This window comes from Osmia lignaria, chromosome 14 (assembly GCF_051020975.1).
Source record: "Osmia lignaria lignaria isolate PbOS001 chromosome 14, iyOsmLign1, whole genome shotgun sequence".
NCBI lineage: Eukaryota > Metazoa > Arthropoda > Insecta > Hymenoptera > Megachilidae > Osmia > Osmia lignaria.
The window spans coordinates 4,447,888-4,463,708 of NC_135045.1; the positions used below are offsets into that span (position 1 = coordinate 4,447,888).

Genomic DNA, 15,821 nt, shown 5'->3' on the forward strand with positions numbered 1-15,821 from the left:
ATTGCAAATTTGAAATGCATGATTTTCTTAAAGTGTTATATAAATATTACTCACGTGAGTAGCAGCAAAGTTGGTGATGATTTCGTAGTTCTTTTGGAACGTTAAAAAATAGTAACACAATAATTTTTTAAAAACTTTAAATTTTGAAACGCGCCGAACAAACCTCGCATCACTCGTCAAATGCACAACTGTAACGTGATTGGTCGTATCAAAAAGTTAGGTTAAGTACTTTCGAATACGATAACCAATCATAAACCAGTACTACTTTGGCGCGAAGCTTTTATTTGAATGCTACTGGCTCTTGTTCCACACCATTTTACCGCCATCTGTAAAAAAAGATAAACTTCAAAATGCCTGTTCATGAAATGTTCACTGTCTTACCAATCTTATCTACATTAAATACATGCTTTAATATACCAATCAGATTACAGAAAGTTCAAATTTAAACGGGAAGGACTCCCTGTTTCAAATGGCAGTTATGCTATACTAATGTGTCAGTGTCGTACGATATAAGTAAACTATGTAAAGTTTTTCTAAAAGTAAATTGGTATTAAGATAATGTGAATTGTTTGACGATTAAACTAAAACAGCATTAAGTAAAAATGTCGGACAGTATAAAAGTAGCTGTTAAAGTAAGACCCTTAATTAAACGGGAAAAGGATGATAATCTGCCGATACAATGGACAGTTCAAGGGAATTCTATTATTTCCACGGATCCAGAAATGAAAAAACGTGGCGATGGAGGATTTTGCTTTGGTATATACCAATCACTTATACACTATTTAAAAACTATTACTGTGTTAGTGTATTAATTTCAAACATTATGTTTTCAGATCATATATTTGATATGAACATATCTAATTTAGATGTATTTAACGCTATTGTAAAACCTATTGTTAATGCAGCAGTAAATGGCTTCAATGGAACAGTATTTGCTTACGGTCAGACAAGTTCGGGTAAAACTTATACCATGATGGGTACTCTGGAAGAACCTGGTATTATACCGCTTGCTATTGAACACATGTTTGATGCCATTGCTAATAGTGCTGGACGTGAATTTTTATTAAGGTTTGTATATGTACATCTCTATCAACAAAAGGATAACAATATCATCTACTAATTCCAGTGTATTTTATTTTTTAGAGTATCATATTTAGAAATATACAATGAAAGAGTTAATGATCTTTTGAACAAAACTGGTATTGATTTAAAATTAAAAGAAGATGGAACTGGACAAGTAGTTGTACAGTGTAAAGAGGAAATCACAAATAGTCCTGAAAATGTGTTGGTCATAATGAAGAAGGGAGACAAAAATAGAAGAATAGGAGAGACTAATATGAATGAGCGTAGCAGTAGAAGTCATACCATATTTAGAATTGTAAGTTTATTACTAATCAGTGTGTTTTAGACATAACATATAAACATAAATTCTGTGTTTAGACAATTGAAAGCAGAGAAGCTGGGGGAAGTTCAGATGGTGCTATCCAAGTATCCCAACTGAATTTAGTAGATCTTGCTGGTTCTGAAAGAGCACGACAAACAGGAGCAACTGGTGAAAGATTCAAAGAGGGGAGGCACATCAATTTATCTCTTTCCACATTAGGTTTAGTAATTATGCAATTAAGTGAATCACAGGACGGTCAAAAGCACGTTAATTTCCGCGATAGTAAACTAACAAGATTATTGCAGACTTCGTTGGGCGGCAATGCTATGACAGCTATAATTTGTGCCATAACACCTGCCGCTTTGGAAGAGACTCAATGTACTTTATCTTTTGCATCTCGTGCTAAAAGTGTAAAGAATAAACCACAAGTTAACGAAGTTATGTCCGACGCAGCACTTTTAAAACGATATGCAAAGCAGTTGGCTAAACTTCAAGCAGAATTAGAAAAAATAAAAACTGGACATCGGTCTGCAGAAATGGAAGAAATGGAATCAAAGTTACAAGAAAAGGATCGTATTAATCAATTGTTAGAAGAGCGTATCGAATTATTAAAAACTCGCATTGTTTCCGGGGATATTTCGGATCCAGAAGAATCATTCAAGTGCAGATCTAAAAGAAGACAGACATGGGGTGGTCCTGCAATGTTTAATCAACATTTACCTGCTTTTCAGCCTAAAACTGGTTTACCGACTATAAAAGAAGTATCGTTTGAAAAGCCGGAAAGAAAAAATGTCCTTCAGTCTATAGAGATGATGAATCAAACATTTCAAACAGAGTTTGCTGATTTTGAATTAGAATTATTTGAAAGTGAAAGAAATCGAGAATCTAAAGGGGATGGTAGCGACAGCGAAGAAGTACCTTACATCACAAAACGTAAACATCGTGTTACATTTAACGATGATATACATACGATTAAGGAGAAGAATAGTTTTGATACAACACCAGAAAAGTGTAATATATCAACTCAAACCGGTTTCCATATTTCCCCATCTACGCCAAAACAAACTTTACGTCAACGTATCACTGATTTAACCAAAGAATTTGTGGAACTTCGCGAGTTTACAACACTAGAAAAACAATTAATGTGTCAAGAAAATTGTTTTCTACGCGAAGAAGCACAAATTCTTCCAGTGGTACGAACTCGGTTGAAATATGACTTGGAAGAAATTGAAGAAACAAAAGTAGCCACAGCCAGCTACGACACAGAATGTATTTCGGAAGTGAAGAAACGACTTACAGATCTCAATCTTGCTGAAGAAAAAGATGTAAACCGTGTAATTATTGAACTGTGCGTTAAATTAAACGAAGTTGAGAAGCAACATTCTTTAGAAATAGATGAACATCGTAAAAAAACGAAACAGTATTCAGAATTGAAGAAACAAATTGAAAATACTACCTCAGAGAGAAACGAATTTGAATATATCAGTCGTGAACTGCGCGCAGAACTGAAGAAAAAGACCGTGGAATTAGAATTGAAAAACATGTCGGAGGAAAATATAAAGCAGCAAGAAATGAACAAAATTTCAGAGTTAGAGAAGAAGATTGAAAGTATCACTTTTGAAAAAAATCAGTTTGAACGTAGTAATGTTGAATTAAGTGTTGAATTATCGAAGAAGACCACAGAATTGCAAAAACAAATTGAAGATATTACTTCTGAAAGAAATGAATTCGAGCACATACGTCGCGAATTGCGTAAGGAATTGAATAAAAAATCTTTAGAATTAGAAAGGCTGAGGAATGATTCAATCGTTGCGAATACAGAAACATATAGAATTGTAGAATTAGAAAAAGAAATTGAAAGCATCAGGTTTGAAAGAAATAAATTTGAACATGCGAATACAGAATTGGAATCTGCTGTTAACTCAGAACGAACTGAAAAACAAAAGGCAATTGAAAAGGTTTCTGAGTTAGAAAAACAGATTGAAGAAGTGGTTTCAAATAAAAACCAAGCTGAAGAGAAAATTACTGATTTAGAATCGAAACTTCTATCAGAGCGAACTATTAATCAGGAAGTAACGAGCAAAATTTCCGAATTGGAAAAACAAATGGAACGGGTTATTTTCGAGAAAAAGGAGCTTGAACAGACTAACGCTGATTTAAACAACAATGTTTCTGAACTTAAGTCAGCAATTGAATTACAACAAACCGAACATCAACAGGCGATTGAGAAGATTTCTAACTTAGAGAAAAAAGTTGAAACCACAATATCTGAGAAAAGTAAAGTCGAATGCATCAATACTAAATTACAGTCTGAACTTGATCAAAAAATTTCTGAACTTGAAACAGAAGCAATATCACAGCAACCTGGAAATCAAAGAACAGTGGAACTAGAGAAACAAATTGAAAATTTAACATTCCAGAACACAGAACATGAACGTGTTAATAATGAAATACGCGATGAATTGAATCAGAAAAATGCTGAAGTTGAAGACAATAGAATGTTACAAGAAATAGAAAATCGCAAAGCGATTGAAAAAATCGCTGAATTTGAAGTACAAATTGAAAGTATATCATCTAGGAATAATGAATTGGAACGTATCGTTGCTGAGCTGAATGCAAACATAATATCAGAAAAAACTGAGAATCAAAAAGCAATGGAAACGATCTCTGAATTAAATAAACAAATTGAAAGCATCACACTTGAAAGAAATAAATTGAATATCGAATTAAAAGAGAGAATTTCTGAATTTAATCATGCTGCGTATAAATCATTTGAAGAATCAAGTAAAAATATTTCGGAATTGGAATCAAAAAGCGAATATGATTATATAAGCGAAAATAATGATCTGAAAAATTGCGTAAAAAATTTACAAGAAACTTTAACAAACGTACAAACAGAAAATCAAGATTTGAAAGATCAATTAACAAATCAATCTATCTTGCAAAGTTCAAAAGTTAATGAAAGCAATGCAGACCTTTCAACTTTGATTATAAATATAGAAACAGAAAAGAGCGAATTGGAAGAAGTTCTTCAATTAAAAAGTCGGGAGTTGGAAGACATAAAAAATGATGTTCGTGGGCTTAAAACAGACATACAAAATTTACAAGACACTATTTATTTGTTAACGACTGAAAATATGGAGATGGCTAATAAATTAACCACTGAACAAGAGAATGCAAAACAAACAGAGCTTAATCTTCAGAAAACAATCGATGAACTTTACATGCGGATTTCTGAAGTTACAAACGAGAAAATTAATTTGGAAAGCGATTTGGAAACTTTAAAAGATCAGCTGGAATCCATACGTTCTAAGATACCGGAAACAAGCAATGAAGATTCATTGTTTGCAACGTATCAAATTAAAATCGACAAATTAACAGCAGAAAACATTGAATTATCAACTTCCATTGCAGAAAAAAATAAGGAACTTGAGAGTATCAAAGAAAGTAAGTCACTATTGTTTGATCACGAATGTATTTATAAAGAAAGAATGGCTATTCTTGAAAAAAACAATAAATGTCTAGTAGCGGAAAATAACGAGCTCTCGACTGATTTAATAGATAAAATAGAAGAAAACGACAAGTTGAAGGAAGAATGCGATATATTAAAAAGTAAAACAAAACAATTGTTGACAATAAATGAAAATTTTGCTGAAAATGAAGTAGAACAGTTAAAGGTAGAAAATAATACATTGTTAGCAGAAGTTGCAGAATTAAAGACTAAAGTAACAATACTGTCTGATGAGAATGCAAAGTTTTCAAATAATTTATTAAAGACTCTAGAAGATCTTGATTCTTCCTGTAATGAAAAATCATATAATAATACCTTACACTTATCAACGATATTTCAAAACAGTACAACAGAGATTGGTGAAGATCAGGATGAAGAGAATCCTGAGGTGTTGAAAAATAAAGTTATAATGCTACAGAACAAGATAGACCACGTAGTACGTTTAAATAAAAAATTAAGCGATTTGAAATTAACTTCTTGCAGTCAGTGCGCGCACTTAAGAAATGTAAGTGAAAGTCGCCGAGCTCTTAAACTGGAAGCAAAAGTTCTGAATCAAAAGCTGCAAGATTTACAAAGAAAGTTTGATCGTAAGTGCGCGGACACTGAGATCCTGAAACAGAAAGTTAATCAAGACCTAAATGTGAGTGAAATTAATACTCCTTTAAATGTTAGCTTTGTAAATGAAATGGATATTAGCTTTGTCGAAGGGAAAATTCAGAGCTTAAATGACGAACTGGAAACTTTAAAAACCGATCATGAGAAATTATCAATTTTATATGAAGATAAGTGTAATGAATTTAAAAAGCTTCAAGGCGGTATGATTGCAAATACGACGAATGCTACTGATAACTTAACACTAAAGAAGGATTCGAATAAAGGCGAAAACAGAGTACGTCAAATGCAGAATTACATTGATCAGTTGAAGGATGACGTGGACGAGATGAAGAAGAACAGCACAAATTTTACTGTTATGTTTAATCAGTTTAAAGTTGAAAAAGCAGAACTGCTAGATGAAATTAATATGTTGAAAGAACTGAATGAGGAGTTGCAACAAAAGGGGGCAAACAACGAATGCATAGCGATAAATAAGGTACAAATTCTTGAAAATGATTTAGAGAACATGAGCAAGGAAATTGAACACTTTTCTAAGCGAGAAAAAGAATTCGAAAGTCAAAGGCTGATGTTAGAAGTAGCGCTAGAAAATTTAAAAGTTGAAGAAGAAAATAAAAATGTACTAATTACTCAATTAAATGAACGTATTTTTTGTTTAAGCAGTGAATTGGATAAAATGAGAAATCAGAAAAATGAATTAATTGATACGAATATAATTCAAGATAAAGAAGAAGAATTAGAATGTCTGAAGAAACGATGCGAAGGAATGCAAAAAGAAAATATGCAAAGTAAGGAATTGGAACAGTACAATGCATCAAAAATCAAAGACATGGAAGCGCATATAAATAATTTACAAACAGACATAATGAATAAAGAATCTTTATTTGCAGAACTTCAGAAGAGAACGTTTAATTTGGAACAGCTTTTGCAAGAAAATGAACAAGCAAAACATTTTCTTGCCGAAAAATTACAAGCAGCTGAAACTGAAGTAATTGAATTCAAAAATAATCTAGAAATGAAATATAAAAATGAATTTGATTCAATGTCACTGCAGTATCAACAGTGTCTAGAAGAATCTCAAAACAGTGTACAACAATTAAATGATACGTTAAATAAATATGTTGATGAAAATTTGAAGTTAACAGGAGAACTAAGTAGTTTACAAAGCATTAAACAAAAGTACAATGAAATGATGAATGAAAAAGAACAAGTACTCAGTAGGAAAAATATATTAGACAGTGATTATGAAAAACTGAAAAAAGAATTAGATGATATTAAAACATGTATGATTAAAGAATTAACATCGCTCAAATGTAACATAAATTCAACAGATATTTCAAGTAAATCTATAAACGAAATCTTTATAGTTTTGTTGCACGCGCTTGTATCTAAAGAAAAAGAAGTAATTAAAAATATACGTGAAACTTGTGAAAAAGAGAAACGGAAATTAGAAGATGAGAAACAGCAGTGTATAGATATGGAGAAACGTACGACGATATGGGCTAAAGAATTGGAAGCAGAAATTGAGAAACTTCATTCGGATATCATGGAACGAGAACATGCCCAGAAGGAGTACAAAAATAAAGTTTCTCAGTTCGAACATCTTTTGAAAGAGAGCACTCGTGAAAACGAGATTCTTAAACAACAAGTCGAAACATTAGAAGCGGACTTCAACAATGTACAAACTGAATTTAATAAACAGTGTGGAATTGATAATCAACAAGAAAGAGCGATACTTGTTGCTCAAAAACGAGAAAAGGAAGTACAGAAAATTTTTGAATGTAAGGAAATGGAGTTACATTCGAAGATGAAAACCGAGAAGGACATGTATGAAAAGAAAATAAGCGAGCTACTGTACACCATTGAATCATACAAAACAAAGAATTTGGAATTAAATAGTAACATCGAAGGACTAGAGGCTAATGAAAAGCAGCTGAAGAATATTTTAGAAGCAAATTCAATTGAAATGAAGAAGAATAATCAAAATATAGATAACATGAATGCAGAACTCGAACAATTTACACTGGCTTATAATAAATTGACTGAGGAGATGGATCAAAAGAATTCTCATATCGAAGAAATCACTGGAATCTTAAAAAGCAAATGTGATACTCTTTCTGAGTATGAAGCCAGACTGGAAACACTTTTATTAGAATATGATATGTTAAAAGAACATGTTAAAGATCAGACATCAGTCATTCAGCAACATAAAGAAGAAATAGAGAAAATAAAAAAGGAGAGAGAAGAACAATTGGAAATTATCAAAGGTAAATTAAATTCAGAGGAAATAAAGAATGCTGGATTAACCAAGCAACTAAATGAATTGAACAATAAAAATATCTCTTTGATAGAGGAGCTAAACGACTTAAAAGAAAAGTATGAAGAACTTCAAGAAGTAAATGCAAAATTAGAAAGAAAGATTAGAAATAGTACCAGTAAAATTAAAGCACAGACAGAAATAGAAGAATTGAAAGAATTAAATAAAACATTGCAGAATAATTTAGAAGGTGCGAGGAATCGTGTGATAGAACTTCAAGAAGCAAAGAGTCAGACTTTGAAGGAGTTAGTTGACCTGAAAGGTAAATATGAACTTACATTGCAAGAAAATGCAAAAATAAAAACAACATCATCATCATATAAGTCTAAATACTCTACTTCAAGTTCAACAATAGACGAAAGCAAGTATGATGCGCTTCTTTTAGAGAAAAATAAAATTGCATTAGAATTGGAAGGTAATAAATTAATATTAAATCGAAAAGTTGAGGAACTTAAGATATCTGTAAGTCAAGTACAACAATTAACTAAGGAAAATAAAGAACTAGATAAAGAGTTGGATGAATATGCAGCAGTAATTCAGGAAAAAAATGCTGAAATTTCAAAATTAGAGACCGAATTGTACGAGGTAGAACAGAAATTGGAAGGATGTAGGGAGGAAAATAAAAAACTTCAAGGTCAAGTGGGAACATCTAAATTGACATCACAAACAGAGATGGAAATGGAGATCGAGACAGAGGATGAGATTAGTGTTAATGCATTGAAAGGAGAGAATTTAGAATTACAAGCCAAAGTAGATAACTATAAAAAAGAATTAGACACACAAAAATCATTATTACGCCAAAAAGAGAAGGAATTTATGGAATACATGCTTAAGATACAAGATTTAACAACAAGAAACAGAGAGCTCCATAATGAATTGTATAAATGCGCAGTAGGTATTCGTGATCGTGATGCTATAATTTCAAAATTAGAGAATACTTTGCGTTTACATTCAGCAGAGAAGAGTATGGTTAATACTTTAAAAGAAAATCTAGAAACCTTCAAGACAGAAAATAAAAAACTTAAAAGTGAAGTTGAAGAACTTGAAATGAAATTAAGAATGTATTCAAACAATGAAGGAGTCACGCTAAGAAGAGATAGTTCAAAACAAAAATTACAAACTACATTTGATCAAAATCTTGGTGAACAGGAGGATAAGTGTCAACAACTGAAGAATAAGATTCGTGATTTAGAACTTGACATAGTGTCGCAGAACGGGAAAATTGCAACATTAGAAATTCAAATCCAAAGTGAAAACTTTCCCTATCAGAAAAAATGTAAAGAATTAGAGGAAGTCGTCCTTGCGTTTCGTAATAAGGTACGTTTGAAAAATTATCGAAAATTGTGCAAATTTTAAATGTATTGTTTTATTTGTGCAGAATGCTAAGTTAAATTCTGAAATAAGGAAACTACAAAAAACTATGAACGATGTCAATGCGTGGGAATGCGATATCTGCAGGCGATGGCAAGTTAATAGAAAAGATCAAGCTTGTCAAACGATACCTGATAACGCAATACGTTTCTGCAGCAGCAATAGCGGAGTTGTTGAGGTAAGCTGGACTGAGATGTTCGGCTGCGGTGACTATCCTTTGGGAGGATGATTTTTAACTGTTCACTTCACCAAAATAACTCGTTAAGGCTTAGTTTTTAAATTATTAATGAAAAACACCGCGCGATCGGAGCGCGCATAGTGCGCAGACGCGGCCGTGGCAGTGTCAGAAACGAGAACCGCATTCAACCATGATCGTGAACAAACTGCGCGGCATGCCGGTTCGCAGCCGACACTCTCGTGGCTGCGCCTGCGCACTATGCGCGCTCTGATTGCGCGGTACTTTCCATTAATAATTTAAAATGCCTTAACGAGGATTTTGGTGAAATGAATAATTAAAAATCATAGTGGATGTATGTACATTAATTTCCATTGAATTTATAATATATATATACTGAACTATAATTTTTTAATAGGACTATACAAAAATGCAAAAATTATTGAACGAAAAACAAATGATGAAAGACTTATGCCGCTCCCGAGCAAGACTAATAAAAGAATTACAAAATAGAATAAAGGAACTAGAACAAATATAGGGTTTTCTTGTTTCAACAATGACTTGACGCAATTGGTAAGACATCACTTCGAACTAAATATCGGACAATTTTTACTTTCTCTGTATCACGTCTCCTGTTTTTATGTGTGCAACGCATACAACAATTATTTATTTATATATATATAGATGTGTGTATAATATTGTGTAATGTATACATATTTTAAAAGAGCAACAGTTACAGGTATCAAAAAATGTAAATAACCAATGTTAAATCGACACTGATATATATCTTACCATTAAATCTGTGATTCGAAAAATAATTTTACTATGAAATTATGGACTTAGTTATATGATGTATAAATAATGACAAAAAATATTTCAAGACTCCTGAAGTTTTTGTTTCTTTGCCTTGTACTTTGGGGTGAACTTTTTAGGTCTTTTTTCACCAACTTTCTTTTCAAAAAGATCTATAACAAAAATATTAATTAAATAATTACAAAATAGTGATATATTTATTAATGTTGGTGTAGAAAACTGTAGTTACCGTCATCAGGTTCTTCTCCTACTTCCTCGCGATAATATTGCGCATCATCATCTTCTATATTATTTCCTTCAACTGATTCTTTCGCAATCTTTTGCATTAATACTTCACTTTCTTTCTTTTTCACCATTCCCTTTAATGATTTTTCTTTGTGCTCTTGTTTTTGAAGTTCTTTTCGTTTTTTATTTTCATCTTGTACCTTTTTCCTTTTCTCCTTTAACTTTTTCTTCTCTTCTCGTTTTTTCTTTATTAATAATTTTTCTTCCTCCGATTTTTGAACATACTTATGGTAAAGTACTTCACCATCCAAGAGTCCATCCTCAACTTTTAGTAACTAAAAATATTATTTTAAAAAATTCTGGTAATTATATTCAAATCTTAATGATCAAAAAATAAGCAGAATATTTTTAACCTCTAATGTCAATCTGGGACCTAATTCGGAAAGTCTAATTGCACTTTTGCTATTTGCGTGATTACCACGCGACGACAATTTTTGTGGCAAAGTAACGTGACTTGCAGGGTCATCTTCAGCTTCACTTTCAGAAACTGTTTCCTTTTTCAAGAAATCGGAAAAATCCTCACATTTGGACAGATTTGGTACCTTAGCTTGAACTAATTTTTTAACACCTTTTGACAAACCAACAGGCACAACTCTAATAGCGTAATGTCGGACATCAATTGTTTCTGACGTGGAATTATAATTTAAACATAAACACCGACGAATTGTACTTAAATTAACCTGAAATAAATAAAAATATTTTCATAAGCACAGGACTGCAAGTTTAAAATATCATTACTTGAACTCAATTTTTATACTTACTGAAGTCAAATTTATTGTGGGAAACATATTTTGAAACATGGAAGCAATAAGCTTCAATTGCATACCTTCTCCACTAAAATTATTTAATATTACTAATGGAGAATTCTTAAACAACTCTTCATATATCATTTGCTTTTTTAATATAGATATTACATTCCTTGCTAAACAGAAGCTATGCATTTTAAAAGTAAGTGTTGGTCCTCTTGGTAGCCTATGATACGTTTATTATTTAATAATATTTATAATAATTAACAAAAATATCAATAATACGACTAAGTCTAGTACCTGCAAAGTTTAAAATACATTCCCTGTTCTGTTCTTGTAAACATACACATATGTGTAACGTGAAGGATGCTAGCAATGGATACAAAATCTTTAATCGTATTTTTCTTTCTTTCCTTTAAAGAAATTGCAGTGAATGGTTCCATGATTTTCCGAAAATCTCTAGTCAGTTCGGCAATATGTTCTCCAGGTAATCCACGGTGAATAACAAATGAATGGGGTGCATTCACTATATTCGGATTTTCTTCTGTATTAAGTTGTTTATTCCTTTTTACACAACGGCCCTGTATAATTGTTATTTATGATTATTTATTGCATTGAAAATTCCTTCAAATCCATTATTAGAAAGGTAAATTCAACAACGGTTCTGTATAACCATAAAACATCTCGCAAAAACTGTTTAAACTTATACAGAGATACTTGATGATTATCATTGTATTTATTTGTTTCATAAGTGTTATAAGATTCTTTGAATTAATAATTACAAAAAAACAATAACTATTTGAAATTAAAGTAAATAATAACCTTTTTATGGCGCCCCATAACTTTTGTTTTATTTTAAGGTTATATTCAGCGTCACGTGTATACAACACGCCAATATAAGGTTGTCACTACTGCGAAACAGGGTGAGCACAACACAGGATTTGTGCTGAACTTCATGATACATAAAAAAAGCGCCATCTTGGACAAAGCCCAAGTCAAAATGAATAAATGAATGAAGAATACATAAATGAAATGATTCTTTCTATAATATTAGCATTATCCAAACAAATGATAGCCCAAAATTCAGTTCTACAACCTACTATTAATTGATCTTTTTCTATCACTAAGATATAAATCATTACAGACAAAGACTTAAGAACTAGACAGTGTCTTTAATTTTCATATGACATTTAAAATTTATTCCACTTGTTCAAATACGTAATTAAAGATCCTTTTTTCTTATTTCTTTTCCACATTTGATTGTTTGTGTCTCGTTCAGGTCTTAGTCCATAGAAAGTACAATGAAAGATCGTGAAACTGTCTGATTTCCCTTCTCATTCCATTATGAATCCTGGTAATGACTACAGTTGTTCACCGCGTGGAAGGATTCATTGTCTGGAAGCGCGGGAACTTCGGTGCGACTTGTTAAGCGAAGAAAACTGTTCTCACGGTGCAAAGTTCACGGCTAACGCGTTGATCTTTATCTATGTAGCCATGTCCGTGGACCCCTTAAGTCGTTACATGCTAAAATTACGTCGTCAATAACGAGGATGTAAAATCTTCGAAAATAATCTTGTTACCACGTCCTTGCCTTTCTTCAACCTGTAATTTTCTCAATACGGTTATACCCTGTTATCGATTACGTATCTTTTATTTATAACTATAACATTAGCTACTATATGCATTGGAGAACGAACTACTCTTATTAAATTTATTTATATTTCTGGTACATATATATATCTTGATTCTGGCATCATAAAATTACATTCTACAGTTTACTGTGTTCTAATACTTTATCGATACACGCATGTACGTACAATTTGTTCTCTCTGCGTTCCACATCCTTGATTTCGCATGTACTTTTAGTACAGAATGAAAACGCTAGACCGTGTTAACCGAATTTAACAACAATAATAGAATGAACGATTAATTACTGTAATGCTTCAGTTATGATACCAAGTGAATGGGTAAGAATCCACTTGGCCTTTATTTTCCACAGACCAGAAGCTTCCAAGTAAAGGGACGATAGTTCTTTATCGTAGTTCCGGCTTTATCCTTTGACAGTTACGCTTTGAGCGCAGTGATTCGTCAACGGCGACCGCGGATAATAGTCGCGGTACGCTGCACCGGCTGCGTCGAGGTAACGTCTGCCATATGCCAAGCTGGAAACCGGCCGTGATTTTTGCCAGGATCGCTGCCGTCAAGAAATCGAAAAACAGAAATAGAAGCCTGTTCTTCTGCTATTTAACAAACAGTCAAGTTATGTATCTTTATAGCAACATTCATTTGAAACAAGGATCCTTTACGAGCAACACTATCCAATCGCACAAATTTTAATATAATGACTTGAAAGAGTATGTCAATAGAAAATGAAGAGAACATGTTTCTGATAAAACTTTTGTTTATGCAATTTTCTTCTGATTTATTTCATACGTGATAGAAACAAATATAAAATTGAGACATTTTTCTGTATTTTCTTCGATTCAATAATTAACATATTCTTAATGTTATCAATTAAATAATTAACTAAAAAAATATTATACTTGTATTCAAGAAAAATTCGGTAAATGTATACCTTCCAGTGCCATGCACTGTTGCCCTCTGTTGGCTCTCTTTGGTTCTACAATTGTAAACGGGGGTGAAGTATAAAATATAAATAAAACAAAGTAAAAACGCAGATTTCATACTTTAGGCACTTATCATTTTGTTAAGAAATATTGTATAAAATATTTATACATATTTGTTATGTACTCTTTCCTTTAATGTTTAGAAGTTTTACTTGTAGTGGATGATGAACTGCAACAACTGCAAGTACAACTGCAACTGGAACTAGAACTGGAATTAGAACTACTGCTCGAACTTGATTTGCTAGACAAATTCGCAACGTATGAATCGATATTGAAAAGTTTCGAATTATTCCAAACAGATCTGACATTTTCTTCTTCGCTACTACTGTCACTAAGATTTCTTTTTCTCACACCAGGTGGAAGTTCCGGCTCGACCGGATCGTAACTAATAGTTGTCGTACCGTACATTTCACGAACAATTTTAACTTCTTGTAATTTTTTCTCTTGTAACGGTATCCGTTTCTTCGCTACCTTTTTTCTCTTCGCGTTTTTAAAACTCTTTTTTAACAAACACAGAGGTTTTATTTTTTTTAAACGGGGCACAATATAATTTTCACGCATGTTGTTCTCTTTCTTCTCTTCGTCGGAACTGGAAGTTGAATAAATGATAGGTTTTTCTATAAGTGATATGTTGTCCTCGTTGGATGGTTCAATATTTTCTTTAATATTCAATGCATCTTCCGACACCGATAATTCTACGTCGAGAAAATTAGATATAATGATCGGCGAGTTCTCGAGTGCACTTTTATCGCAAACCGTTTCTTCTTCCGCAACTTCGTGAGAACCTTGTGAATCTTTATTGCTTAGATTCTCGACAAAATAATTAAAATAATCATGAAAATATAGCGTTTCATCATTGTTGGAAAATTGGTTTAGTTTCGTACCGTAATATAATCGTGCAAGAATTTCCGAATTTTTATAAATTTCTTTATTGCTTTGATTATTTTCTTCGTTATCAATATACTCCCAATCATCTTTTTCACTTTCTGACGATAAAATCAACGGAATTTCTTTTTCAGGTGTCGAATTATCATCGAAGATTTTCTGTGGAAAAATATTCTAAATGTTGCAACACTTAGCGACTGATCCGGTTCATGCAATAGGTACTTATAACGCTAAAGAAATGAGACAGGACAGTGAAGAGAAAAATTAATTGAAATAAACAATATACTTACAGATTTCCGACTGAAACGTTGAAGTTGCACGTGTCTTGATACCGGTCGAATCCACGTGGTATTTTGTGTTCTCAAGTTAAAAAAATATGGTTTCCCCGGGAATTGCATGGATTCGCATTCGACCCAATTGTAAGTTTCTTCATACTTACCAAATTCGCTTTTTTGGTCTACATTCACAGATTTCTTGGCATTGTCAGTTTTGTCAAAAACTGATAACTTATCGCTAGATTTGAAACTGTACGAATCGCACGAGGACATGGTTGAACGGAAAACAAAAGTGTCATTAGACAAAAGGTACTGTAACCGAAACTATTCTATCTCTTTCTTTCTTTTATTAATACGCGATTGGGGCCCCACTCGGGTCCATACGCAGCAACTGTTCTATCTCCCGTAATAAAACTGCGAGGCGCCATCTCAACGTTGGCCAAATAAGAATAATATTCCTATATAAAAAATGAACAACACTGTGACGACGCGACGTTATCGACGCTATTCGAGGAATAGTTCGATTCGGCCCTTAGCGTCACGTGGATCGTAACGGAGGGATCTGATAGAAAGTAAATGGTTTCGGTGTCAGTTTCAAAAAAGTAATACTGTCGTATAGTTATAAAAAAGTCTCGTGTATCGAGTGTGTATATTTTTTGTGCATCGCGTACTATCATTTGTTGTTTGCGCCCGTTGTTCCGTTTTGAATTTGTCCAACGCGTATCGTCGAAGCATGGACATTAACATACTTTGTTAATTTGGATTGCAAATCTCGGATTGTGTCAAACAGACCGTACGGAAGTTCAACGGGGATACAGGT

At 32.6% G+C, this 15,821-nt stretch overlaps 4 protein-coding genes across 5 annotated transcripts in view; 1 reads left to right on the plus strand and 3 right to left on the minus strand.

Moving 5' to 3' along the window:
* LOC117607360 (uncharacterized) overlaps positions 1-9,467 on the minus strand; it is a 36,567-nt gene extending 27,100 nt beyond the window's left edge. The window contains exons 1-2 of the mRNA XM_076692207.1: positions 9,327-9,467; positions 55-326 (exon numbers count right to left, since the gene is read on the minus strand). The gene's annotated coding sequence lies outside the window, so the exon portion shown is untranslated. The remainder of the gene's footprint in view (positions 1-54; positions 327-9,326) is intronic.
* LOC143306071 (uncharacterized) lies at positions 427-9,929 on the plus strand. 2 transcript variants are annotated; one of them, XM_076692204.1, is made up of 7 exons: positions 427-756; positions 834-1,068; positions 1,144-1,378; positions 1,441-6,295; positions 6,398-9,141; positions 9,203-9,373; positions 9,789-9,929. In XM_076692204.1, exons 1-7 carry the CDS (start codon positions 603-605, stop codon positions 9,906-9,908), a joined length of 8,514 nt encoding a protein of 2,837 aa, XP_076548319.1. In that variant the 5' UTR covers positions 427-602; the 3' UTR covers positions 9,909-9,929. The 2 variants fall into 2 exon arrangements, with proteins under 2 accessions (XP_076548319.1, XP_076548318.1); XM_076692203.1 differs by having other exon boundaries at positions 1,441-9,141.
* Positions 9,930-10,194: 265 nt separating this feature from the next.
* ppan (Brix domain-containing protein peter pan) lies at positions 10,195-12,189 on the minus strand. Its single transcript, XM_034330974.2, has 6 exons — positions 12,037-12,189; positions 11,515-11,795; positions 11,230-11,440; positions 10,822-11,148; positions 10,413-10,743; positions 10,195-10,335 (listed from the first exon to the last, which is right to left on the minus strand). Exons 1-6 carry the CDS (start codon positions 12,052-12,054, stop codon positions 10,247-10,249), a joined length of 1,257 nt encoding a protein of 418 aa, XP_034186865.2. The 5' UTR covers positions 12,055-12,189; the 3' UTR covers positions 10,195-10,246.
* A 1,590-nt stretch (positions 12,190-13,779) lies between these two features.
* LOC117607297 (uncharacterized) lies at positions 13,780-15,381 on the minus strand. The gene is made up of 2 exons (XM_034330841.1): positions 15,017-15,381; positions 13,780-14,885 (listed from the first exon to the last, which is right to left on the minus strand). Exons 1-2 carry the CDS (start codon positions 15,272-15,274, stop codon positions 13,974-13,976), a joined length of 1,170 nt encoding a protein of 389 aa, XP_034186732.1. The 5' UTR covers positions 15,275-15,381; the 3' UTR covers positions 13,780-13,973.
* Between the last annotated feature and the right edge of the window lie 440 nt (positions 15,382-15,821).

Coding starts and splice junctions, on each gene's coding strand:
- LOC117607297 (XM_034330841.1), bottom strand. CDS start 15,274: ATGTCCTCGTGCGATTCGTACAGTTTCAAATCTAGCGATAAGTTATCA. Junction 14,886..15,016: donor AACGTTTCAGTCGGAAATCT/GTAAGTATATTG, acceptor ATTTTTCCACAG/AAAATCTTCGATGATAATTC.
- LOC143306071 (XM_076692203.1), top strand. CDS start 603: ATGTCGGACAGTATAAAAGTAGCTGTTAAAGTAAGACCCTTAATTAAA. Junction 1,379..1,440: donor GTCATACCATATTTAGAATT/GTAAGTTTATTA, acceptor TTCTGTGTTTAG/ACAATTGAAAGCAGAGAAGC. Junction 9,374..9,788: donor GCAATAGCGGAGTTGTTGAG/GTAAGCTGGACT, acceptor ATTTTTTAATAG/GACTATACAAAAATGCAAAA.
- ppan (XM_034330974.2), bottom strand. Junction 11,149..11,229: donor CCACAATAAATTTGACTTCA/GTAAGTATAAAA, acceptor TATTTATTTCAG/GTTAATTTAAGTACAATTCG. Junction 10,744..10,821: donor GTCCCAGATTGACATTAGAG/GTTAAAAATATT, acceptor TAATATTTTTAG/TTACTAAAAGTTGAGGATGG.